Raw genomic sequence first — 26,862 nt, 5'->3', positions numbered from 1 at the left:
CCCAGCGGCCGCCTCCGCAGGCCGCTCGCCCCACCCGCGGCGGCACCCGCCGGTGAGGGGGAGGGGACGGGGACAGCGAGGGGCGGGGCGTCGGCGGGCGCGGGGATTGGCTGCGGCTGGCGAAGCGCCGGCGGCCGCCACTGGGGGCCGCTGCCTATAACGCCCGCCCCCCCCCGCCCTTCCTTCCTCCCTCCCTCCCGCTGCCCGCAGCCCGCCGCGCACCGCACCCGGGAGCCCGGCGAGGGCTCGCGCTGCCGCCCCCCGCGCCCGTCTACCGCGGGCCCGCTCGCAGGCAGCCGGTCGCCGCCCCGCCGCTTCCCCGTCCGCGCTCGGGCCGGCCCCAGCCATGTCCAAGCCGCCACCTAAACCGGCCAAGCCAGGTAAGGGAGGGGCCCGGCGGCCCGCCCCGCCGCGTCCCGGCCGCCCCGGCGGCCGCCCCTGGCCGCGCGCAGTCGGTGCGGGGCGCGGAGCAGCCCGCTGCCCCGTGACACGTGGACGGCTTGGGGGTCGGGGCTAGGCGGTCAGAGCAGGGAGCCCGGCCGGGGAGGGGGGCCGCGGGGCAGGGCCGGGCCGCCTACCCCTTCCTTTCCCCGCCCCGCCGCCATTAGCCTCCGCACCGCTTGCTCGGTGTCGGCCGGGGAGGCAGCCCCTTCCGCGGCGGAGCCGCCCTCGGCACGCAGGCGTCGTGCCTGGGCGGGATGCCGCGCCCGCTCTGGCTCGGGAGAAGGTTCGAGAGTGCCCGCGGGGCAAGGCCGCCGCCCGGGGACAGACCCCCCCCCCGCTCCCTCCCGCCCCTCTCTCGGGCTTGCGCAGAGCCCCCTCGCCCCGGCCTTCCGCCTCTGAGGCGCGGCCGAGGCCCGGGGACTGTGGTGCCCGCGGCCACGCCACCGGCTGCTGTGGGGGGGAAGCTTGTGTGGGCTGAAGCGCACAGGAAATCTTTCAACCTGTTAAGAAACAGGTGTCGAAATACTGTTGAGGTTTGCCCTGTGACTGCCTGGACTAGCGAGACGGGCATGAAAGCGGTTTTCTAGTCTGGTCCCATGCTACGTTCTCCTTCTCCCATGGCATCCACTGCTTTCCATCATAGGACTCCCAACAGCAAACTCTCAGCGTGTCTGCCCTTTGACGTTCTGGTGCAAATGTGCGTGTTGCCCTTCCTGGTGCATTTAGTCATTGATGCATAAATTTTTTGCTCCTGCACCCTTTCCGGATAGATTCAGTGCAAAGTTAGTTCCAATAAATCAGTGACAGTCACAGACTTTGGAAGTTGTGGGGTTTTAAACCTTGGAATAGAAGTGGCATGTTTCAGGTAAACGTACATTATTCTGTCAAAATTTAAGTCATTAGGTTTAGTTTTTTAAATAAGGAACTGATCTGGAAAATGCAGTTGCTGTTTATCGTGTGTGTGTATCTCCCAGTACGAGAGGTTAAATTCTTACTTTAAAGTTAAGAATTCATTGGGAATGTAATTAAATAGATAGGACTAGTTGTTTTCTCCCAAAACATGATTATCTGATCCCTAAATACATCTGAATTTCATTGTTTTTCACACTTAAAATAGTATTTGAAATACTGACATTTTTAGAAGTAGTTAAATACGTAGCCTAATCGAGTATTTCAACTAGACAGCTTATAAAACAAGTTTTTAATTTGAAGTCAAGTAAGTGCAAACCCAGTTTAAACCATTTAAACTGTCAGTCTCGACCTACACACACAAGCAAAACCTGGTAAAGCCCTCCATGTAGAGTTTCATCCTTGGAAGAATTTCCTCTGCCCTGCAGTTTGCTAAGCATCTTTGAAAACAGCCTACTTGAAATGAAAAAGACAGTAACAGAAGCATTGCTGTTGTGGACTCTCACTGAAAACCCATACTGAGGAAATCTGTGGGCTTCTGAAAGGGTGTGGTGTTGCTCCTAACAGCCAAATGTGTAAGAAGAGTAGATTTTTCCAGTGAAGTTGATAACTCAGTTTTCTGATTTGCAAAAAGATGAGTTAAATTTAACCCAAGATTCTTAAGGAATTAAAGGCTATAGTCCTACCTAACCTGCGGGAGCTAAGTCAGATGAGTTACATCTAATACTAGGTGTCTCTCGCTAGTTTGCTGGGGTGCAGTTTTGTGGTATGCTTGATCTGATAAAATGCAGATTGCCGTCAAAAGGACAGGTTACCTATCCCTTCCACACCTTCACAATCCCCTGTCCATTCCATTTAGTGACATGACAAGCTGGATCAGTGCTCTGACTTTTTATGTTAGGTTATTTCTATGTCTAATGAACTTGCTGAGCTCGTTTACCTTTTGAGTGCTTGACACAGCAAAAGGAAATGGGTAGAAATAAATGGCTGAAGAAGGAGGAAGAGAGTAAGACTCTCTTGGTAGTGGCTTTCACAGCTGATTAAGGGTAATAAGATTAATTTTGCCAAATCCCTAATTTTTGAAGAAAGTCTTATGGAGGTTGTTGTGGTAATTTTTTTCCAAGGCATTTTCAGGAACGGACTGTCTTCTAGCACACACCAAAAATTTTCTGTAGTTGTACGACTGGCTTTGTTCTGTCTTTAATATCAGTTATGTCAATGGTACTGTCATTGAATCTCTCAGGGTTATAGATGTTAAAATGTGCTAATTAAAGACAGATAAATACAGGAACTGCATGTGGTGAAATAGTTGCTACAGCAGCGTAATGCTGTCTCTTTTGGCAGCTTTTAGACTGCAGTTGGTGGAATGTCTTGGTGCATTTGGTCAAGCTGGGTTAATTTTTCTTCACTGACTATTACCAGGTATCCAGTCTATAAACGGGGCTATAACCTGTGTCAGGGAGCAGCAAACCTGCTTGCCTTGCTGTTGCATTGTTACAGTTCAAGACAGAAGAGAAAACAAGACATTGGTTGCTGTAGTCCTTTCCTTTGTGTTCGGGGTGGGGGGAAATGCAGGCTAGATAGAGATGGAAGGAGATAGAGCAGGTGGTAGGCAAGTGAAAATATTTAGTGAAACAAATATTCATCCTTTCTAAAACATTGAGAGTTCACCGCTCATCACAGGGGTGTTCGGCTTTAGAGTTGGATGGCTAGACAGTGGGGGGAAAAAAATGTGTGAAGGGAGAAAAAACAACTAGCTTTAGCATTATGTGGTTTTCTTCAGTACATGAGAGCATTTTACCTGACGGAAGGCTCTTCTGTTAATCCTGTGGCATGCACAGCCCATTAGGATTTCAGTTACAGAGAGATTGTTTTGTCATCAATATGTTTTAGACAATCATCTGATATGTTTGTCAACACTTGAGCTAGTATTTTGGGGCCTGTGGTTAGCCCTTGAGTAAGGGGTCATGATTGTTTTTGGAGGCTTTAGAGGGCCTTTAATTTCTAGTGTTTTTAGACTTTTCTTGTTTAAACAAGTGCCTAGCTTTGCTTTTCTCTTGGGGCTTTGTATTATTATCGTTTTCTAGCTGTATTCTCTATTTAGAGTTGCTGTTGAAGATACAAAGGAGTGGAGTGGGAGTTGAAAATAGCAGAAACTTTCTCTGTCAGCATTATGCAAGGGTAGGGTTTCCCCTCCATCTTTCAAAAATTCTATTGATGTCTCAAACTACATTATGTGCAGAGTTCATAAACCTCTTAAACATTCTGTGTTGGGTGTTAATCCTGTTTACGAAAGTTACTTGCTAAGTCCTTGGAACTTGACAAGCTATATTGGCTTCTGCTAGTTGTCTCCTTGAACAGTGCTCTCTGTCTGATTATGCATTTTTTTTATTAGAGCCTTACACAGTGTGCAGCAGCAGCTTTGGGGAGATGAAAGTGGTATATTAATATTTTAAAGAGACCTTACTTAATTTTGTATTCAACAGATAGAGTAAAGATTTGTTGATCCTGGCCTAGAGTCCACACATCATTTACATTTTATGGAGAAAGACCAGCCTTTGTCCCAAGGGAACTACAGTTTTAAATTATTCCAACTGAGGGGAAGGGAGGCAGGAGGAAATATAATGTATGTAACATAAAGGGTTACTACCTTAAAGTAGCTTTGTTGACTTTGCAGCCACTCATAGCTGTCACAGTTAAAAATAGAATTCTGAGTGTAAGTATTTAGTTTGAATCACAATCAAGTTCACTTCACCTTAATTCTTAAAGTAGGAGCTGTGACCGCATTCGCAGGAGCAGAAGACCTGCATTGAGTCACATGCCTAAGGTTTTAGAAGTAGGCTTAAATTTGGCTTAGGTGGTGGTAGTTTGGGTTGTTTCTGTAGTCAAAGATTTCTGTTAGCTAGGGAGACGTGAGCATGTGAATGAAGGTAGTTATGCTGTGGTAGTCAGCTCTATGGGGAGGAAAACACCAGAGGAACAATTAAACAGTTCCAAGTCTGATTTCAACATGAATTTTAAACTTGCGTTTGTGACCCCAAACGCTCCTCTTACTGCAAGCTGCTGTGGCCACAAGCAGGCTTCTTACAAGTGAAGGCATTCTGTGTATTTGGAGAAATAAAATTATAAGTAGTAGAAGATTTTAGCATCAAACTGTGCCAGCCAAAATTAATTTGTGAAATTGTGTTCACATACATCTTCTGTGAGAATATTCTTGAATTCTGATTTTCTGTAAACAAATGCTATTTGTTCCTTCCACACCAGCTACTGACTGGTGGAGTCCATGACTGTTCCTGGGCTACCCCAGTTTGTCATCTACACTGACACCAGTCTACCTTTTGCATTCTTTTCAACATGTCCCTAAGCGGATTCATAGGCTTTTTTGTTTAATACACCCTCCCCCCTTCCCCACTCTGATTTGTATGCCCTATGTTCACTTCCCCTTTCTAACAACCACTACTTAGAAGTGGAAGATGGTTCTCTAAACAGCGGGGACTCCACTTTTTTCTGTCTCAGCTGTGTCAATCCTTAAATGCTGTTGTACTCTGTTGTGTCTCTGTGCAAGACCCTGTGATCAAAATGCCAAAATACGAGCTTGCACTCCTGTAAAACATATTTCCACTAATTTTATTCCTGCTTGAAGATCTGGGTGTAAAGCACCTTATTTTCCAGTTCCTGAGAAGCCAGAAAAAAAATGTTTCAGTCTGGCCATAATGTCTCTCTAATAAAATTGCCTGTCTCCTAAGAGACATGCAGATCATAAAATGAACATCTCTTTGCTTACTAAAGCAAACTGCAAGCATATTGCAAATTATTCTGATCTGCAGTTTACCTTTGTCATTGTCAATTGACCAAAAGATTGTGACTTCATATTGCTGGTATACAGTGTCAGGCTGTGTAATTCCTTTGAAGGTTCTTAGGCCAACATTGAGAAAACAAACACACTGTCCTTCTGCCACCATGCTTTCTGTGATGTCAGGCAGAAGATGCCTCTCACTTCCTTCAGAGAAATTCATCTGAACATTTATCAAAATTCATATTCCCAGTTATACATGTTCTGGGAGGAGACTCTGAAACCAGCATAGGCCCTGGAACATGTAAACTGTCCTTTTTCCTCCCACATCCCAAATCTTATGCATATATTCTTTTTGGTCCATTTGTTACAGCTGGGGATTCAAATCAGTTGTTTTCAATCAGGTTGGTGCTAGAGAGAGTACCTGATTCTCAACTGCTTCTGCGTAGCCTTAGGGGAGCAAGGGGGAGGATGGCTCATGACAGTTAGCCCAGGATTAGCTTGAACCTGTATGGGAGTTGATAGACTTGAAGTTTTCTAATTTATCTGTAGATGACCATGGCTAATTCTGATTTTCCAGAGTACAGAGATTATCCCATTCTTTGTATTATAGGCACTGGTAGTGCTTTGTGACACCCAGTGAGTCTGTTTGTTTACAGTAGGTTAATTATTCTGATTTTTATGATAGTCTAGAACTGCTCACTCTAAATATAGCTAATGAAAAGATGCTGCATCAAGATCAATATCTGATTTGTAGAACCTTGTTTTCATCAATGAGATGTGATTATGTCTCTCTATGGCAGGAGAAGCAGGGTGTGAAATGCTAACAAAAGACTCCTATCACTCCACTGGGGCCAAGCCTTGGTAGCTCCTGTGAACATTGGCTTACTGCCATGATTATTTTCTTAATTAAAATAAATGGCTCTTGACAAAGTACTTTTTTTTTCTGCTGGAGGAAGTAAGATAAACTGACAGCTAATGAAATTGCTTTCCCTCCCCTTTGGTGCTGGAAGTTCAGCCTAACTCAAAATGTAAATAAGTAATGCCATGGATGGGTGGGTCATTCCCCCCCTCCCCTTTTTTTTTTCTTTTTCGAGTGAAAGCAAACAAGAGGAAAGCAGAGAATGGTTTGGTGGCAAGTTGAGTAAAAGGGGATTTTAAGGCTAGTGTCTGTAGTGGTGCAGAGAAGCTGGTGTAAAAGAACTAAAAGGAAGTGGGAAAGAAAAAGCATCATTGTGGGAGAAACAGTAACTCCTTGTTGTGAAAACACTTAGGGCTTCTTTGGAAACAATCTTCTGTTAATGATACTGCAATTAATTAAAAATAAACCTCAAAATTGCTAGGAGGAAACAAAAAGCTTCTAGTCTCTTGAGAAAATGGTCTTTTTATTACTTTGTATTACAAAGCACAGCAGCGATCTTGTTTCAGTTCAGTACATATCAGAAGCTGAATTTTTAAGCTGCTGTTACTGTTTAGCACCTCAGTTTCTTTTCTTTTATGCACTTAGCTGGGAGAGGGTCGTATTAGAAGTAAGTTGCCTGTTTCCTTTCCTCATAAAAGCATAACTTCTATAAGTTATCCAAAATAATTTGAAGGGTGTGAGGTCAGCCCAGCCTGATAAAGCTGTTTGGTTTATGTTGCTGGTTAGAGGGGATTGTTAGTTTGACTCCTTTATCCTATTGTGTTGCTGGGGGAGAGTTTGGCAAATTGTGGCTTGGGGAGTTTGTATGCTGAGAATATTTGTATCTGTTTAGTATGTGTAATAAGTTATCTTTTTTTATTTGTCAGATAGTTGTTTTGCAGATGTTTAATACAAATTCCATGAGAAGGGAGAAGACAGTCTTGTGGCTAAAGTGTGGGTTTGAAAAGAATCTTTTACATTTGTCCCTGTGCTTAGAAAAAGGTTTATTGTGGGACACATCACTGCACTGTGCCTCCATTTCCTTTCCTTTTTAAAAAGGATACTCCCCTCATTAGTCATGCTGAGAAAAAAGTCATTAATGTTTGCCTGGTGCCTTGAAATCTTAGTTACATGTGTCTTCTGGATTCCAGTTATTTTGCCCTCTAGAAGTACACAGTTGGGGAGGTACAGTCAACTTCCAAATCAGTGCTCATGTATTATTTCTCCATCCTATATGTATCTTACAATGTGGTTTGTAGTGGAGAGATAGTAGTAAGGGAAAGCACCTGAGGACCTCCTGTGCTCCCTAACTTTTTGCTTATTCCAAAGGATACCTGCTAATGCAAGCTCTAAGTCTGTCTGCATGCCTAGGGATGGGCATTACTAGATAAAAGTACTTCAAGTGATTACAGGTACTCATGTGCCTAGTAAAATATAATTTGTCAGTATTTGCAGAACAAAGATTCAAGTCTAATGTGCCCTTTGTGTCCTTACATTTTGTTATTTTAAATCTTCTAGACTGATACTTTGCATTAAAATTTGGCACAAATAATTGCCATGCCAAGTGCTAAAGTCCTGTTCTTGGTTCTTAAACGCAGCAATATAACAAGCCTTCATGTCTGTTTATCAGGAAATATTTAGAAGATTGGTGCCAGTAATGAATAGAGTTTAACTCCCATATAAGGTGCTGTAAAGTTAACCAGACCTGCAGTTCTACAGATGCAGATCTGTACTTTGTATTTCATCACAGGAAAATGTTTTAGAATGTGTTGTGCTGTGTGTGACACCACAGCTTGACATTTGGGGAAGTAACTGTCTGTTTCAGTTGTATAGCATTAAAACAAAACAAACCCCAAAAGACAAAAACCCACCACAAAACCCCCGACCATTAATTGACTTTTGTTTAAACATGTCAGCAAAGCTTCTATCAGCATCAGTGTTTCCATTCTTTTCTTTCCCTTAGGGTGTGATAGGTTTAGAAAACCTGTTGACACAGATGCAGTACATTATTACAGGAAACACGTACAACACACATCTATATTTCTTGCTTTTCCCTGTCTTCTGCTGTATTCTCATTTCCCCTTTTAATATTTCTTACTCTTCCCTTTTGTTGTCCATTTCCTCCTTTTACTTACATAAAACCTTGAAAATTGGTGGGTGATGGTTAAAGTTGCCAGAGTCATCAGTGTGCAGTTCTGTCTTGCATTTTTCTGTCATCTGTGTAAGAAAGCCAAGCAGAAGGGACAGTATTTCATGTCACCCATCCCATTCTCTTTTTTTTTTGTTTGGCTTCTCCCCAGCTGCAGTTCAGACATTTCATTCTGAAGCTCTTAGGACAAATTACTGTCTGCTGTCCTTGTTCATAATTTCTATATGGGTAATGAACAGAACACAGGTTTCATCCTTTTTAGCTGTTGCTATAGTGCAGGTACTTAGTTTCTGAGGCAAAGACCTGAGAAGTGTTGGACCTTTTATGTCTAGGAAGTGGCTGCTGTGTGAGAGAACCAGTAAAGCCAAATTGAAATTCTATGGTGTTACTAAAAAATAAGATCTGTAATGGGGGTACAGTTACAAATTGGAAGAAGAATCATGTATACAGTGTCTACATGCATTTGGCAATCTAGCAAGTTTACACAGATTATTTTCATGGTGATACTTTTACATACAGTTAGCTCCAAAAAAGTGTAAGACAGAGGACTACAGAAATGTTTTGCTTTGTAGTTATGCCTTGGTAAATACCACTTCATAAACATATGCTGTGGCATGGCTCTTGCTAGGGAATATCCAGAGGTATTTGAAAACATCTTTTGAGAGTCACCCCAAGACTGTGAGGTATGCTGCAAAACAGCAGCATACACAGTTGAGTACCATCCTCCCTTCTCAAGCCTGTCAGCATATATGCATTTAGACTGACATTTCTAAAGCCTTTAAGTTAACTTTCTAAAATTATCACTGTTGTGGGTAGGCTTTAGATACTGGGGTAATAAAGGCTCCATCTGGCAAAAAAAAAGGCAAAAATTTGGTAGCAATGGTTCTTCTTTACAAAAGGGTAAAGGCTTATTCTTGACACATAAGGAAACCTACTCTCTCGTTACTCAGTTCTCTCCATACAATGTACTACAAAAGATTTTGTGTGTGCACACTTTATTGTACAGTACTAATCTTTGGCAGTAAATTCATAAGTTTGTCTGAGGATACAAAATAGCCTCAGCTAAGTGTGGTCTAAGTAATACATTGTCCTGATGGACCAAATACTGCTTTAATCACAAGTTAATCGATATAAACATGTGAAGTATAGTGTAAGAACCTGAAATACAGCTACATACTTAACATGTTTAAAAGTAAACAAACCTACATACTTAAGACTTCAGATATTTAAAAGTAAACAATACAGAACAGTCTGCATAATATATTTCTCCACTGAGTTCAGTGGACTTCAACAGTTCAGCTAATAAAATTATGTAACATATATGTTTCTTCTCCTGTACTCATCTTTCTGCTTTCTTTCATCAAGACTTTCTGCTTGGTGTTCTTGAAATGTACCTTTATCGAATTTTTAAAAAAATGTTTATAGAAATGCTTCTTTTGCAGTTTATGCAATTAAATTCGTACCTCTCTGCAGTAAGGTTATCTTTTCTTGGCTTGGATGCTGCTGACAATGTCTTCAAAACTGCCCTATTAAAATAAACATTGCCCACTTATTAGAATTGTAAACACTATAGCTTATTTTAAGCATCTGAACAGAACACCATATCAGTTGTACATTCCTTAAATCGGACTAGGTGACCATTTGTCATTTTTCTTAAATGCAACGATTCTGTGCTACTACATTATTTTCCTAATTAGTAACAACTACAGGTAGGTATGAGAACGTTGCAGATATTGGTCATTGCTTTGTTTCTTTATTCTTTCCTTAATTCTGTATCACTTGACAAATCTGGTAGTATTAATAAAAGATATACAGCTTGTATGAGTGTGTGTATAAGGGTGTATATGACTGAAACTAACTTTGCCTCAGAAATTGATGGCAACAGTTGACTTGCATGATGACCTATGAAGACTGTATTAAGTGTGCACAAGAGGAAGCTTGCACTTAGCTGACCAGTTGGCCCATTTTCTTCAGAACCTGCGCTGCTGGGTTGAGTCTTTTCATCATGATTTTCATTGACAGAGGCATAGCACAAATTCCTTCAGCAAGCAGCTTTAAGGGTTAAGGAAAGGAGTTTATTTGGATTTGAGGTCTGTATGTATATGCTGTCTTTAGAAGTCATGATACTGATACTGGTTTGTTGTTTTTTTCTCTTTTTTTCAGGGCAGGTTAAAGTGTTCAGGGCCCTGTATACATTTGAGCCCAGAACGGTAAGTATATCTAGATTTTAGGGTTTTGAGAAGCTAAATTTTAATTTTGTCTATAATAGCATTTCTTCAGTTCTGCTAGGGTTGGCCTATTAGACTTACTGTACTATGTTTTCTTTGAAAAAGCCTGTTGATGGATATCGTTCTTAATGTGACTAAAACTCCCTGATTAATCATCACTTTCCTTTAAGTCCAGCTTTTTTTTAAAAGCAGCATGCTTTCTCCTCTAGCATCACTTACCTGCAATATAAGATCAGCAATCTAAGTGATGTTTTTCTTTTCTTCCAAAGGCAACAAAGATAATCGAGAACTAAGATATTTGATGAACTGGCACCAACCAAAAAGGGAATGAAGTTAACAAATACAATTTCACTGCTTTTTTTGCACAGTGCTGTGTTGGAAAGGCCATAGTCTTTTTCTTTATCACGAAGGTCACAGATCCAAAAAGTTAGCTGTAGGCAAATCAAACTATAGTATGAAAGACTGTCAGGCTGTTGCCTAGTTGCTACAGAATTTGAGTTATTGTTCTTTTGAAAGAAGAGCTGAATGTGTTCTACTTTATCCAGGGACTTGTTTTACCTAAGTATACACACTCAGATTTTTGTTTACTTTTCCTTTTTTAATTTTTTTTAAGCCAGATGAACTGTACTTTGAAGAAGGAGATATCATTTACATCTCAGATATGGTGAGTCTACAAGACATCCCATATAGACTGAATACTTCTGAGATGTGGCTTATCCCTTCTAAAATATTTTCCTTTTTCTCTGCAGAGTGATACAAATTGGTGGAAAGGAACTTGCAAAGGGAGAACTGGACTAATTCCAAGCAACTATGGTAATGTCTAGAATATTTTTATTTGGCAAGATCATTCACAGTCAAAAGAAATCACTAAATAAAAATAACTGTTACAGTTCAAAAACTGATCACAGTATTGGCATTTGACAGTCCTGTACCACAGTCTTTCAGAATACATCTGCGATACCAGTTACCACTGTACATCAGCAGTGGACAGGCTGTCTTTTGTTTTTTATAACCTAGGTACAGCTTGAGTTTGCCAAGTGTTCATGTTTCTGGTTGTGCAGGTTAACAGCAAGAGACGCTCTCAGTTTTGAGGGGAAGAATGCTTGGAGCTAAAGGATGGTTTTACAGATGGCACATGAAGCTATAGGCTTGTATTCTTGATACCCTCAATGAATGTACTGCAGTTTTTAAGATCTTCTCATTAGCAGTATCTTGGCTATATTCCTTCAGTGTGTACATTGCCTTTTTTTTTAAGTAGACCTAAGGATGGACAGCTGCAGCCTTTAGTAGCTTTGAGATCAAGAAGTCTGACACAGTGTGGGGTGGCTTGTTACAGAGATAGATAATCAATACTGGATTTGTTAAGTAAATCTGCATATGGACAGGAAGCTAAAACAGATTGTGAGCAATTCGGTAGACCTCCTTTGCCCGGCCCCCCCCCTTAAGAAGTAGGGCTGTTTTGTTTGCCATTTGTTACTTTTTAATGAATATATTCAGCCACAGAAAACATTGATTTTGGGGGGGATTGCACCACATTAAATATCCCATACCTCTTTGGACTGACTAGAAACTGCTTTTTCAGATTCAACTAAAATCACATTGAAAAGCCATGAGTACAGACAACACAGCACAATTCTTCCAAGTCCTCCCAGGAAATGTAGGCAGAGTAGCAGTGTCACATGACAGATTGTGTCAGAACTGCTAATAATGTTAGTAACTGTGGTTGCTTCATGCTGTCCCTTCTTCCCTAGGAGACGTTATGGCAGCAATGCTATGATTCCCTGCCCTGACTTGTAGTTAGTAGAAATACATTCACAGAAGCCTGTGGTTGTTATTGAGACCATGGCATTAAATGTCACTTTAGTTTGTGACTTCCAGACTGATTCTGCCATCTGCCAGAAGTGGTCAGTGTTACATAAAAGAAGAATAGTTTACACATGCTTACCTACACTCAACTTTCTTTTGAACATTGAAGTGTGTTATATTTAAAATAAACCCATCAACTTATTAATTCAGTTTGTGTTCCCATTGAGATCATTTGGAAAAGTTGCTTTCAGAGTGCTTTACTGAAAAGTTACCTGAGCAATGGTTTAACTTCCATTTTAGGCCAGACAAGGGTGTGTGAGGTGGTGGTGTCTCTGCACATATGCAAAAATTTCATGTGTAAGCAGAAGAGAAGCCTTTACAGACCCTAAAAACAATGAGTACCAGGAATGTGTCGTTTCTGATTTAGGCAAATTGTGCAAAAGCCCCAAAGAGGCCTGCTTCCGCTGGTTGCCACCCATTAGGACTGCCTAGGTTTAGTCTGAACCACTGAAACACGGTGATCTCCTGTGCTCTTCCACAACCTTTTTGTAAAAGGTGGAGACAGATGTGAAACTACTGAGTCTCTCCTGGGGTCTTGTGCTCCATCTGCTGGGCTTGAAGTAACACATCTGAAAACACTGAACAGAAAAGCTGAAGATGACAGAATCAGTGTATCTGTATTAAAAATACTTATTACTGCACTTCGGACAAGAATTTTCTAAAGGCAAAGTCATTTTTAGGCTTTTGAGGCAGTGTTAATGTTAATGCTTTCTACTGTGCACAACAAGCACTGTTCAATATGATGAGCATGTTCTGCTTGTGTAATGACTGTCTGCTCTGGGACTGGCTTCTCCCACTCTGATTTAGGATTCTGTTCACTGTGTGCTCAGATTGTTTTAAACCGAAATACCAGAATCTAGCATTTGGGGTTTATTTTACTCACAGCTAGAGAGTTAAGCATGTGAAATCTTGCAGTTAACAAGCATTACGGGAGGAATACATGCTAAAGTAAGAAAAGATCTAGATAGGCCACAACAGTCTTGAGACTTTTATTTCTGGTAACTCATGTACATTGTATTTGCCTGTATTGCACCTGACTACAGTTAACAGTTTGATCTGAGGAACACCTTTTCACATTCTCCCTGCCTTCTGTAACAAGCCATAGTACAAGGGCATAGAGAGCCCGCTCATCTCAGATCGTACACTGTCCTTCTTGGCTGTATCCTTCATAGTCACAGTGTTTGCTACCTGAAAAAGAAGATTTTAAAAAAGAGTTTTCAGATCATGGTCCCACTTGCAACTGTTTCACAGTGCTGTTCAGTTTCTTTTTGCTGTTGCAACAGCACAGTGACCAGGAACTGTTTGTGACTCCTCTCTAGTAAAACCTAAAGCTTTTGAGGTGAAGAAGAGGTCTACAGAAGCCTGAACTCCAATCTGCCCATTACTACATTCATTGTTTACGCAGTTTTGATTTGCAGACCTCCTGCAAGTTTTCCAGGGAAAAATAAAAAATCTCTGTAAAACAAGTAGGAATCCTATTGACAGTGGATTTTTTTAGTTAGCCTTCACAGACCTGTGGGAAATAATTCACTCATAACTACAGATGGCAAGCTGTAGGGTGAAAGCCTAGCCACATGCAACTGCTCAAAACCATCTTACAAGTGTAGAAAGGGAAGTAACAACCAAGATGAAATATTGCCAGATTCCCAGTGTCTTGTAACCACTGATCAATTTGATGCTGTTCTTTGAAGTTTTCACAGGCTCTCCTCTGAATTGCTTTCCCGTACACAGGAAATTGAAGTCCATCTGACTAGTCTATCACTCTCAAATCCCTTTTCACATTAGAATCAAATACATATTACTGGTTCTTCTGGAATAAATCAAAGTTTTATTTCCACATAGGCATCAAATATCTGTTCAGTTTCAGAAGTAGTTAGAATTTATTCTCTGTTTCATTTCAGTGGCAGAGCAAGCTGAGTCTATTGATAACCCACTGCATGAAGCTGCCAAACGTGGTGAGTGTGATTTGGGTTCTAGTTGTGTAATGTTAAAGGATGATGTGTTTGCTTTCTGCTAAAATAATAATACATATGGAATGAACATGTCCTGTCTGTTTTGGTTGTTTGGTATCTTGAACAAGTTATCTGGTAGGTTTTGCAGCTTTCAGAAGCTGAGCTGGTTTACAGCCTGGTGGAATTGCCACTCTGTGATTGTATACACAGAAAAAAGAGTTTGGTACCATCCATTTAACTGCATAGGGATCTAAAGGTCTTCTGGGAGTGGAAGAAAAGATGTTTGGTATGACTTGCACTGGTTGTTTTATGAATTATAAATGTTGCTGCTAATTACTTTTTCTCCTCATAAGTTCATAGGAGGGGGGACTGACAACCTTCAGAAAGAACTGTGTGCCTTTAATGGTTCTGTTAACTTTTCAAAGAAAAAAAACATCAAAACTGGATTTGTCTTTCAGGCAACCTAAGCTGGTTGAGAGAGTGTTTGGATAATCGAGTTGGGGTCAATGGCTTAGACAAAGCAGGAAACACAGCTCTGTACTGGGCATGCCATGGAGGCCACAAAGGTATTGGAGAATTAATTTGAAATTACTGTTCTCTGGTTTTCTTGATTTGCTTGTTAGACTGACTGCTAAAATTGCAGTACTAAATAATAAAGCCAGATTTTTTTTGATGTCTTTTTTTTTTTTAAAGAAAAGCTAAAGCTAGAAGGTAGGTTCAGCTCCATCAAATGCTGTGTGTTTTGTTGTTGCTGTTGATGTAGGCATTCTAATCAGTGTAACTTAGAAGCAGAGTGGGAAGAAGGACAGACCAAAAAGTGTTGTATTGTTTTGGGTATCTTATGCAGTAGCATTTCTTTGTGACTAATGGTTGTTTGCTCAATGCAGTCTGCTTGTTACAGATTTTCATTGGCTGATTGGATCGGTCTTTCACTGAATCTTAACCAAAATTTATACTATGAACACAAAAAAAGCCTATTCTGTTTCCACTAAATTTTTCTCTTTATTCCCCCCACCTTGTTTTCTGCAGATATAGTGGATGTTCTGTTTACTCAGGCAAACCTAGAGTTAAACCAACAGGTAGGTTAAACCAACAGACCCTTACAGTAGAGGTGTGATGTTATTCATCCTTGGTACAAGCTGAAAGGTTTTTTTTGCTGTATTTTAATCCTGTTGCTTTTCCCTCTAACTCTACAGAACAAACTGGGAGACACAGCTTTGCATGCTGCTGCATGGAAAGGTTATGCAGATATTGTAGAGATGCTGCTGGCAAAGGGTAAAGATCTTCACCAAGGTTTCAACAATCTGTGTAGCAGACTAGATTTCTGAATGTTTATTAATCTGTATTTTTTTAAGGGTTTTCCTATAACCCAGGCACAGTCCATAGCCAGCTTACCTGCCTGACTTTATAAGCTTTACAGAAAATCCTGGCAGCTGTTTGGAAAGTAGATACCTCACCTGCTTAAGATAAATTTCATCCTGCTTTGCGGACAAAATTAGGTACTTAACCCCAGAACGGCAACGAACATCTGATTCCTGGAAAGGGAGAGCAGACAGGAAGTTCCCTAGCCAACTGTAGCTTATGGAAGAGCATCTGCAGTTTTTATTCTGCTTCAGAGCAGTCCACAGATGAGATTCCCTTGTCCATTACTGTTCCACCCATGCTACTGAAACTTGTATCATAATACCATTGCTCAAGAAATAGCTGGGACTGTTTCATGATGAAAATTTTCTGTTATAAAGGAGCAAGAACAGATCTGAAGAACAATGAGAAGAAACTGGCTTTAGACATGGCGACCAATGCATCTTGTGCTTCCCTGCTTAAAAAGAAACACAGTGCAGGTATTTCTGATTTTGTTATACTGATACAGTTTTCCTTTTTAGAGGACACTTAATGTTTTGGCCAAATATCAATATCTTGATAGCCATAAAAACCACTTGGGAGCTACACAGGCTAAGAGTTGTGTTTGGGATGGTTCACTTGAGAGGGCTAGTTCAGCAGGGCTATGATAGAGACCTGTGGTTTATTGCATTCAATATTGCTGATTCCACACAAAATGCCATCTTTTGTCAGCAAGAGGCAGGAGAGTTCAGAGATGTGGAGAGACAGAAAGAAAGCAAGGATGGAAACTGCTTTAAAAGTAGTATACCACAAGGGACATGGTATGAGAGTAAAACAATGTCATATGTTCCCCCTTACTGCTGTCTGTTCTTCCAAACTAAGCCAAACAAACACCAATAGATGCTTCTCTTTTATTTTCTTACTGCTAATTTTTTTACATTTCTTATTTCGATGTCTCCCTGAGTGACTCTGTAATAGAGAAATAAAGAAAGAATGCTTTCAGGTATTTATCAAAGTTGTCTCACTGCCTTCCGCTTGTGTTCATCTCTCCTAATGGCACAGTGTCCATGTACAAAAGAGTTAGAGATACATGGCTATTTTAAAAAGCTGAACAAAGACTGAATATTCAGTGTGACATAATTAATGTTACCTGTAGCTTTCAGGAGGCTGAAGTTAGGGTGGAAACCCTAGGTGAATTACACATTAAATGAGAAATTACTTAAAAACACAGGCAGAGCTATAGCTTGTATCAGTGAGATATGCAGTCTAGCCAATTGTATTGTCACAGGGCTAGTGAGAACAGAGGGAATACTAACCTGTGGGTGATTAGTGGTTATGGGAATTAAATGGTGGAATGGCTGACTGCAGCTTTAAAAGGCCAAGAAGAGCAGTTGCAGCAAAAATACTGTCCAACTTTTTGATAGAGGTAATATCAGGTTTTTCCAGAAAACCTTGACAAATTATTTCCCTCAGTTTTGACTGAAAAAAGCAGTTTTAACAAAGGGTGGAATTTCTTCGTTTTCATTTTTTTTCTAGTGTTAGTTAATGCCTGTTAGGAGCACTTATTTAATCTTTGTCAATTGTAGGCACCTGGTACAGTAGTATTCTCTGTTCTAATGGCCCTAATAATTGTGTTAATGTTTCATTTTCTGATACTAGGTAACTTATCTTCTACTTCTGGTGCACTTGCTTCACTCCAAGTTAATTTTGTTTCATGGCTGACTGATTTTTTCATCCTTAGTCACTTCATCTATCACCGGTCTCTGGTGCTCTTACACACTATCTTTTCTTGATTGCCTTGATATAAGAGCTGAATTTCCCCGTCTAACTGGAATTTCAGTATTAGCTTTCTTGTTTGTTTTTTCTGTCTTAATTTGGCCTTTTATAATCTCTGTGACACCACTGATCTGTATACTTTTATTGTATTCTGTATTTTCTTGGGGTTTTTTATTTTTCATTTCTGTGTATATTGGTTCTACATTTCAGGATTTCCAAAGTCTGAGTGAAACAAATGTTCTTTTTCAGAGATTCAGTCCTAAATCAGTAGTCTCCCTGTCCCCAGTTTCAAATCTGTTCCTAATAAATACGGTTTTTATAAAACATTGTCTATAAAACATTGTTTTATCCAAGGAGGCTTACTTTGCCTCCACTTAAATGTTCAGTTTTGTTTTACATGTATACACAGACATTCAAATGTCATGATTGCTGAAGTGTATGCTAAGAAATGAAAGCTAGTAAAATCCTGTCATAGAAATGCAAAAAGATTGTGGTGTTTGTGCTCCTGAATGAGGGAACAATTGTTATACAGAAGAAATGAGATTTGTCCTTTCTTGAAGTATGGCCCCTTGAGCACAGGGCTCTAGAATTTCTTTCTTTTCTTTCCTTTCTTCCTTTGTTGCTTCTCCTACGCAAAAAGAAAAAAAAATTCTCTTAGATTTCTTTTATCAAAACAATTGAGCTGGTCAGTTTTAAATATACTCATTTTTCTTCTTGCAGAAGTCTAGGATAACATGGTTATCACTCCTGTGAATTATGTCAGTCTTGTTATGTCTGCACCTGATATTTTTAGTACTTTGTTTTAATACATTATTGCAAAGTTATGGCTGGTTAGGATCTTGTGATTCCTGGCTCTCAGTAGTACAATATAATATACTTCATATATAATCCATATTCCTATTCCCAGATATTTGAAAATCTGTAGGCAAATAATAATCTATCAGAAAAAACCCATGCTGTTTATCTTTGTACAGTCGCAAAGGTAAGTGTAGTTCTCCACGTGCTGCTGCACATCTGGTGAATATACTTTAATACTCCTGTTTTCTGCTCACTATCCTTCAAAAGCAAAAGCTCATAAGTAGATCTAAGAAATAAATATTCAGGAAAAAATCTGGGTGAGTGAAGAGGTAGGGGAGAGGATAGGTGGAATGTGTTTGATTTTAAGCAGAGAATGGCAGCCAGCTAGGCACTCAGAATAAAACCATAGAGGCCCTTCCACCAACTCACCCATCCTTTCCTTTGCTTTTTAAAGGTAATATGTACAGAAAATAGAATTAAAGAGTTCCAACTCTGCTGTAGAGGTTACAAGGAGCCAGCAGATGGCTCTTGAAGGTCATGAACAGAAGAAAACTTGTATGTAGGAGAAGTGATTACTGGTTTAGCCCTACCTTTGAGATCCAGATCTACAGCCCCATCTGTGTAGCCATAACAGCTCTAAATGATAGAGGAATCAGATTTCTTAGATGCTTGTTTGCAAGCATGGCAAATGTGAAGCTTTTTCTGATTTTATTCTGGATTAAGAGAGAGCTTTGTTTCTTTCCAGGTACAGTCCGAACATTAAGTAATGCAGAGGAATACCTTGATGATGAAGACTCCGATTAGCTTTTTTCATTCAGCCTAAAGAACTATAACTTGCATTGCCTATGTCATTCCCAAAACATACCTTTACAACTGTAAAAATACCTTACTTAGAGTCTTCCAATATGACATATAAATGAGAGGGTGAAATCATGCTTTCCAAAGGAATGTTCTTGATGTGTGCCAGTAGAAGCCATATTTTAAATCAGAGTTCCTTTGGAATTATCTCACAGAGGAAGTGTGGCATTCCCTTACTGTTGAATGGGCAAAGGACTGCCTTCTACACTCATAGGTTTCTTCTCAGGCCTTCCCAGCAAGTGCCTCGTGTCTCTGGAATACGCTTCTCAAACTGAAAGGTCCCTCTGGGACAGCAGAACACCCTTGCTAATGTTTCCCAAAACCTCCCTGGGTATAGGTTCCTTTGTGCAGATAAGATAATACTGGCAAAGTCAGTACTGGCTGACAGGCATGAGTGGAGATGCTGTTGTAAAGAGTGACTATCTTTTGCCCACATGGAGCCAGCAAGACAAGGTTTGATTTTTTTGGTAAAATTTTTTTCCCCCTATTCCTTCCTGTACTCCTTTAAGGGGTAGAATGACATGGGATGATCTGCCCCTGGATGCTTTGTCTTCTCTATTGCTATGGGCCCGATCCCTGAAATGTAAACTCAGGTGAAATGCTTGCTTAAGTCAGTTCTGTTTGAGAAATACACTTAATTTTGGATTTAATGACTTGATTATTTTGCTTTTTGAAGTGCATTATGCTGAAACTATTCATAGTGAAAGGAAGACAGAATATTTTTCTATTTATCTTGCCTAATTTTTTTTACTGATCTCTCACTTTTATTTTTTAAAAGTATTCTTATATATTGTCCTAAAGTACCTCAAAGCTTAAACATGTTTGAAGGAATGAGGGAAGATGTATATCAAATATACCACAGGTATCTTTAGAAGAGATATCTGAAGCTGAATAAACATTTTTAAAATTTATTGCTTCTTCTTGTGAATTAAAGAGAACTAAAAAATGAATTGAGCCACTTTGAATCTTCCCTGCAGAGTTAAAAAATAAGTATGTCCTTCAGATTGCTCAAATAGCTGCAGCCAAATATTATATCCTACTGAAGGATTGTTCCTTACTGTGATGGTAAGAAAATGTTACAAGTATTTGAGATACAATCTCATTTTTAATTTTTGTTGCTAACCTTCCCTATTAGCAACTTTGACAGATACACTCCAGCACAAGTCTGTGATACTTAAAAAAAAAAAAAAGGCAAAAAAAAGCTCTTGTGAAAGATTGGGGATAAATGAAAAGCTCTTGCAAAAGATTGGGGATAAATGAAAATCACACTAAGTATTTTAGAGATTAAAAGAAGTCTAGAGCACTCTAACATCCCACTTATATATATTGAACCAGATTTTTTATATTTTTATTATCCTGGAAAGAACTAGATACAGGTATAGCTTGTTAAATGAGCACTCACCAAAGAAGGCAGCATTTGATTGACCAGAACTGTGTAAGATGGAGGCATTGCATAAGTAGTCATCTGCAGATACAATTCTAAACTGTTTAAGTGTTAAAACCACAGAACAAATGTTTTAGCCCTGTGAAATACTGTGATTAACTGAACAGCAATGCTTTGTTTTGTGTGAACCTGAAGATCCTAGAGAGGAAGAAATAAAAACCAAAGCCACCAAGTTTTTCTCTGTAGCTTTCATTAGAACAATTGTTGAACATGACTCATAATAGACACTGTCCTGCTTCACATTTTATCAGCCAGCTGTTTTTACTAGCTCAGACTTTTACCACAGTCAAGCCACATGTTATGTTGCATGCTGTTGATTAACATGATGCTGTTTCACTGTGCAAGCAAAAAAGGACCTGTACTAAGGGTAGAGCAGCAAGAAGGTTCAGGTATCTCTTATGTGAGTCTTTTTCCTGCATGCATAAATGAAGCTCACAAGGTTAAAATTCTTCAGTGTCACAGGACATGGAGAGAATGGCTCTTCCGAAGTCACCAGTTTCTCTGTCAAGCTTTGGAGGCAGAATTTGTGTTCATAAATAACTCTTAATGTGATGTCTTCTGCTACCATGGGTTCAACATCCTACAAGTTAGTTGCAGCATTTGATTTAAAATATTAATGTTATGCTTACATCTGTGGAATTAGCTGCTGCCGGAAGCCACTGTGTTCTGCGAACAGATCTAGGTGCTGCAAGGGAAGAATAGTGACAGAAGTGCAAGTTGGGCCCAAAGATTGCCTGTAAAGTCCTTACTGGAGTGTCCTGAAGGAGACATAGTTACATCACAAGGCAGCTAGCTAGTGCTGTAATTTGTTTCTAGGACCGAAATTACTGCTACTGTTTTTTTTAACAACTTTGGTTTTCCTCATGCAACTGTCTACTCATCTTGTGAAATACAAATGACTGTGAAAACTTTCAGGCAATAAATTACTTTTTGCCTAATTGTAGCAGTTAAGTTTTGATTTTAAAAAAACAGCAAAAGTCTTATAGCTAGAAGGAATTACAGCTGGAGTACGATGATACAATGTCTTACTAGTTATGCAAACCTACTTACTCCCCTTACTTTTCTCCAATGTGTGTGTCACTGTAGGCTCTTGGATAAATTTAAGACTCTCCAAGGACAGCTGCATTCAGGTTTGTAACAATAAGAAAAGTAGGTTTTTAAGAAGAGCAGCAAAATGAAAGTTGTCAAGCTCATGGTGTCTACTAACTGCACATTGAAGGATATTCTGTCTGGTGTGCTTCTGGTTGAATTACGTGTGTCCCTTTCTATTGAAAATCAGCTATGTTCCAGTTAGAAGTGCTGTACTGTTAAAGGATAGAAATTGTACTGATTTATTTGAGGCTTTTTCAGACTAAACCAGTAAATTTCCTGTCTGTTTCACCAAAACCCAAATACTTAATCCGTGTTTTCTAGAAGAGAAAATGGGACATTTCTTGAACTGTCTTTAGTGTAGTTCTTAGACAGTCTGTGTGTAATCTTCAAGTTATTATGCTGTTCTACTAAGACAAAACCCACCTTACTGAATTCAGCTCTTCTTATATGTCCCATCACCTGAAATGTAATTTGCTTAAAACAGTCACATTAAATGTTCAAAATCAGTGGCCCATTTTCTAACACACTCTCCAGCTTAGAGCCCTCCCTGCTCCTGAATCATAATTTCTGAAGACAGCATTGTGTTTCTTGTGCTTGAGTTTTATATCAAGGACCAAAAACTGCTGAAAGTAAGTTAGCCTGACCTTGTGATCATTTCTGTTATATGCTACAAAGTCAGGTATTTGAGCATGCAGCATGCATCACTGAATTAAAGATTTGTTTTCAGCTGTTGCCATCTTCTAATAAAGCCATTGAAATGGAACACAGCAGAGTAAAAGGTAATGGGCCATCAATTTGCTGCTTCTTGAGACAGATGTAAGCTGAAGTTACAGAAAGTGTTTCAGGACAATGCTAGCTGTACTGTGCTTTGATCATATCAGGAGAGGGAAACAAGCAGAAATGGTTTTGAAGAACTTGAAACAGGATTCTTCAAAATACATTCATTTGATACCTAATTTGGTACAAAATCTATCATTTGTTAAACAGATGAAAAGGCAACAGCTGGCTTTTTTTTAAAGCTACACAAAAAAAAGTGGAGAAGCTAAAAAATAAGACAGTAGTACAAAAACAGTTCAGAAAATGGTAACTTCACATGAGAAGTTTGGGGGCAGAATTTGGACTGGTGGTAGTGTCTGCCTTTGGCAGGGAAAAAACTACCAGGTACTCATTTACCTGATCCCTGCTGTTTCCCAGCTGGTAACTGATGCTGAAGATGATGTATCCAGTGTGCAGCCTCTCCTAGAAAGCTGCATCACTACTTTATCCTTCTCCCAAGCTTAGCAGCCTTCCTTTGGGCTCTGTAGAGCAGGTCTATAGCACACTGGAAAACTCCACTGGAAGAAATATTGCTGTGAGACAATCATCAACTGACGCATGAGCAGTGTCACTGGAAAAATTAAGAATGGTCCAGTAAATGTTCACTCTCTCAGTTACAAAAGCAGGGCCAATTCCTGTAGCTGTAAGCAACTCCTGAGATCAGAGGCTGAGGGAGCCTGTTGCAAAGATAGTGGTAGATTAGGTGGGCTTTTTTTAGTGCATGTAGAACAGCACAGATCTTGGCAGGGTACCAGTGCTCAGCTGTTCCACGTACATTAAGTTTATGCAGCCAGGAAAGTGTGCATAACTTACCCTGCTCCATTGAGAGTTGGAGCTTTCACTGAAATCCTGAAGCACACATCAGAGGATCTATATCTGTTCTCCACCATCACTTGGGAGCTTTTTCTTAGAGAGTTGGATTATTTGGAATATGTGCTGTTTCTTAGCATGGAAATCCATATTTCTTCTTCCTCTTCAAAGATTGATTCTTAACTTAAAGGTCTTTAGTGAGATTTAACATAAAACAGGTGTGAAGACATAAGGTAACACAGGCAAATTGATTATAATCATATTTCTGATGTGAAGGTCTGAAGCAAGTCTGGAAACCAGTGAAGATACATGGGAAATGGAGGAACTGTGTCTTTAAGTTCACTACAAACCTATTTTTGTTTTCTTGATTTTTGTTGCTTAATACACTATATTTTTGCTCAGAGCTTTACTGCAGTCATACCTCTAATTGACTTCATGTCTACAAGGATACACTGAAATTAATCCTTAACCCTCTTTAAGGATGTTCAACATACAATTAGAATTAAATCCTCAAAATTTACATCCAATTTTAATGTGTCTGTCCTGTTCAGGAGACTTCTATAACACAAGTAGTTCCCAAGTGTTAGTAATTCACCTCAGGCTTTTGTAACTTAAGGTTTTAATTTTATCTTCCCATATAATTTCCCTAATGTAGGTAAAGTTATAGCACATTTCACATAATCTGAAATTCATGAAAGAGTAGTACATTTCCTTCTCAGTCTATCAATTTTTACTTTTCTACAAAAGCTAATTTATGCTTTTCCATAAGATTTCTGTTTTAAGCTATTTTGCTAGAAAATCCCACGGAGATCTGACATCCTACTGCCTAGCTATGAGTTTAAAACAGAAGAGGAACAAAGAAACAAAAATGTGGCTGGACTACATGCAGTTATGCTGAAAGCAAGAGCAGTAAGCATTTTGTTAATGAAAAAGTTGAACAAGAGGCAGGTTGAGTAGCAAGCGTTGTACTTAAGAGAAACTTAAGATTGATTAAAGCCTCGAGCTAGCATTTGCTTTGTCAGTTATAATGCTATGAACACTTTTCTAGAAAAATAGTTCCCACATGGAGTTATAGCAGTAGAAAGTCATGGAATAATCAAAATGCTTCCAAATTTCATCTTGCTAAAAGACTATAGAGTGGTCTCTAGTCAGACAATAATTTGAAAGCATGAACCACTGCAGAGGCTGAACCACTGCACATAGTTTCCCATGAGTAGGGAGTTCTCTGAAGATGAACAGTTTATGCATGCTTCTTCCAACTAGTGCTGAAAATGCTTGGATTACTTAAATAGGTGTGACAAGGTTGTTCAAATTAAATGAGCTTGAAATGAAAAGCCATTATTACACAGGAGAAAACAGGTTCAAAGAGTCTGGGATGCTTATATCTAACTAGGATTAATTTCTGTTGAGCTTCACCCAAAGCCAGGCTACAGCAGACACAGCTTCAGCAGTTTTCTTGCCACTTAAAAGATTCAGTTTTACTCATTATTTTAGGGAAACTCCAGTTTAGTGTTACATGGCCATTTTAAGGGCTGTTAGCTGTTAATTAGCTGAGCTCTGGCTTTGTACTTTCCCTAGTGACACCAGTTGCCTGCAGCCTATGTACTGTTATTCCTTGCATTTCAGTGTAGTACTTAAGAAGTTTAAACAAAATTTGATATTCTTGTGCTAGTCTTAGTTTTCCAGTTGCTGAAACTGGATGACCCACTGAAGTGCAATGTAGCCTTCTCCTTACCTCAGTGAGTGGATTTCCTTCAACAGTTAAAAGTATCTTGAAAGTTGAAGAAAAGGAGAAAAAAATAAAAACTAATCTTAGTGCATGGACTTTATAAATCTAATATTTTTGTTGACCTGTGGGTTAGTGAAAACTCATGCGTCTTCTCAGATGCATAAAGGTGAGAGTGCAGTATGGCGTCTTTGCATACATGGTAGAAAGACCAGGTATCTGAGTACCTGCACACCAATATAATAGCATTATTTTTATGTAAATCCATACAGGCAGCCTGAAATTACTGTTACCTGATTGTATAATTAAAGTGTGCACATATTTATGGCTTGATTTGGGGCTTTCTTAAAATTAAATGATCATTTGTCAAAACTTGGTTTCTTGTTTCCAAGAAGCATTTGCTTTGGCCTTAATTCAGGAGGGGCAATTTCAGTCTTACATGAAAGAAGTAAAAAATATTTTTTGCATGTTTGGTGGTTTTACATACCTGTAACTTAATGCTTTGAGCCATGAGTTGAAAAAATCTGCTTAATACTTCATGTATTAAGACACAAGTTGAAAAATTTTGCTTTTTACAAGTAATTAAGAGCCGCTAAGCATTGATTGATTCTAAAGTACTTCCCACTTGTGTTAAAAGACGATTTGACCCAGACTCTGGTATGTTAATATATTACTGATTTTTGCTCCTGTATGTCAGAGCTTTATTATTTAATCAATCATTTTGATTTTTGCTCCTGTATGTCAGAGCTTTATTATTTAATCAATAATTTTGATTTTATTTTAAATAAAGTTATGTAAACTAGTGATTTCCTTCATACTGTGCTCTGAAAATTGATCACACACATGGCTTAGTGGACCCAAATACATCACTTTCATTACCTTATCAAGTGGACTTTGCTAATGAGCTAAGTGGTTCTTTTGGGGTTTAAAGAGCAAAGCTGAATTCTTCCACTTTCTGTATCAGAAGCATAAAGTCTGCAGACCTCATTACATCCTCTGTGCAATTCTGTTTTCTGTGTTGACCAGATCCTAATCATTATGCTGTACAAACAAACTTATTGTCTGTACAAGGTGACTACACAGACAGACTGCAAAATACAGCTGCACTTGCAGTCAAGCAAATTGAAGCTAAAGAGCTGTGCCCAGTCTCTTGATTTCTGGTTAAATGATGGAGTATAAGGTAGCACAAAAATATTATTTGCTCACTATAAACAGAATGAATTTCTTGATTTGAATTTTTTATAACTCTCTTCTGTAAAAATTAGTTATATTTATGTACTAGAGAAGAAAGCCTGATTTGTAGAAAAACATTCTGTTTGGTTCTCCTAATAAGAACACATGGAAAATTTTCCTGTATTGATCAGTTCATTAAACATAAATCATCTCAGTTTACATGAATGCTTACCCTGTGATTGCAGTAAAACTTGTTGATTTTGACCAAAAAATCCTGGCACTTTGCAAAAATCTGCTGACCAGTCCTTCAGTAGTTTACTTTCATTTCACTAGACGGGCAAATTTTTTTTGCCTAGTCAAGTAGTATTCCTGTGAACTAAATTTGTAGTGGATGCAGAGCAGGATGTGTAATTAAGTGTATTAACAACCACAAGATTTCCAGGCTCAAAACAGAAGTCTAGACATGATCTGAAGTCAATCATGGTGTTTCTCCTACTCTTCTGAAACAGCTGTTTTCAACAGTTTTGCAAGGAGGAAGACTCTTGAAATAGGCTATCGTGGAACTACATCCAGAAGCTGGGATTAGGCCAGTCTGGGAGTGTGAGGGATTGTCCAAAGGAAATTGCCCAAATCAGCATAAAATATGATTTTTTTTAAGAGAACACACAAACAACTCTGGCTTCAGGACGATTTCCCCATTTAAGTATTAATGTGTGACTTCTACTGTAAAATTTTCATCCTTGCAGCATATTTGCACCACTTTCTAGCTGACGGACTTAACCTCCA

General features: G+C 39.3%; 1 protein-coding gene across 3 annotated transcripts; it reads left to right on the top strand.

Annotated features, from left to right (window-relative positions):
• Positions 1-185: 185 nt before the first annotated feature.
• On the top strand, positions 186-25,707 carry OSTF1 (osteoclast stimulating factor 1). 3 transcript variants are annotated; one of them, XM_075021597.1, is made up of 10 exons: positions 186-380; positions 10,360-10,406; positions 11,038-11,088; positions 11,174-11,237; positions 14,192-14,245; positions 14,701-14,808; positions 15,272-15,321; positions 15,439-15,517; positions 15,985-16,083; positions 18,903-25,707. In XM_075021597.1, exons 1-10 carry the CDS (start codon positions 347-349, stop codon positions 18,959-18,961), a joined length of 645 nt encoding a protein of 214 aa, XP_074877698.1. In that variant the 5' UTR covers positions 186-346; the 3' UTR covers positions 18,962-25,707. The 3 variants fall into 3 exon arrangements, with proteins under 3 accessions (XP_074877698.1, XP_074877699.1, XP_074877697.1); XM_075021598.1 differs by lacking the exon at positions 18,903-25,707 and adding an exon at positions 17,243-18,896 and having other exon boundaries at positions 11,042-11,088; XM_075021596.1 differs by lacking the exon at positions 18,903-25,707 and adding an exon at positions 17,243-18,896.
• Positions 25,708-26,862: the final 1,155 nt, after the last annotated feature.

This window comes from Buteo buteo, chromosome Z (assembly GCF_964188355.1).
Source record: "Buteo buteo chromosome Z, bButBut1.hap1.1, whole genome shotgun sequence".
NCBI classification, from domain to species: domain Eukaryota; kingdom Metazoa; phylum Chordata; class Aves; order Accipitriformes; family Accipitridae; genus Buteo; species Buteo buteo.
Note: the sequence above shows the minus strand (reverse complement) of the source record. Positions and strands in the feature narration are given on the sequence as shown.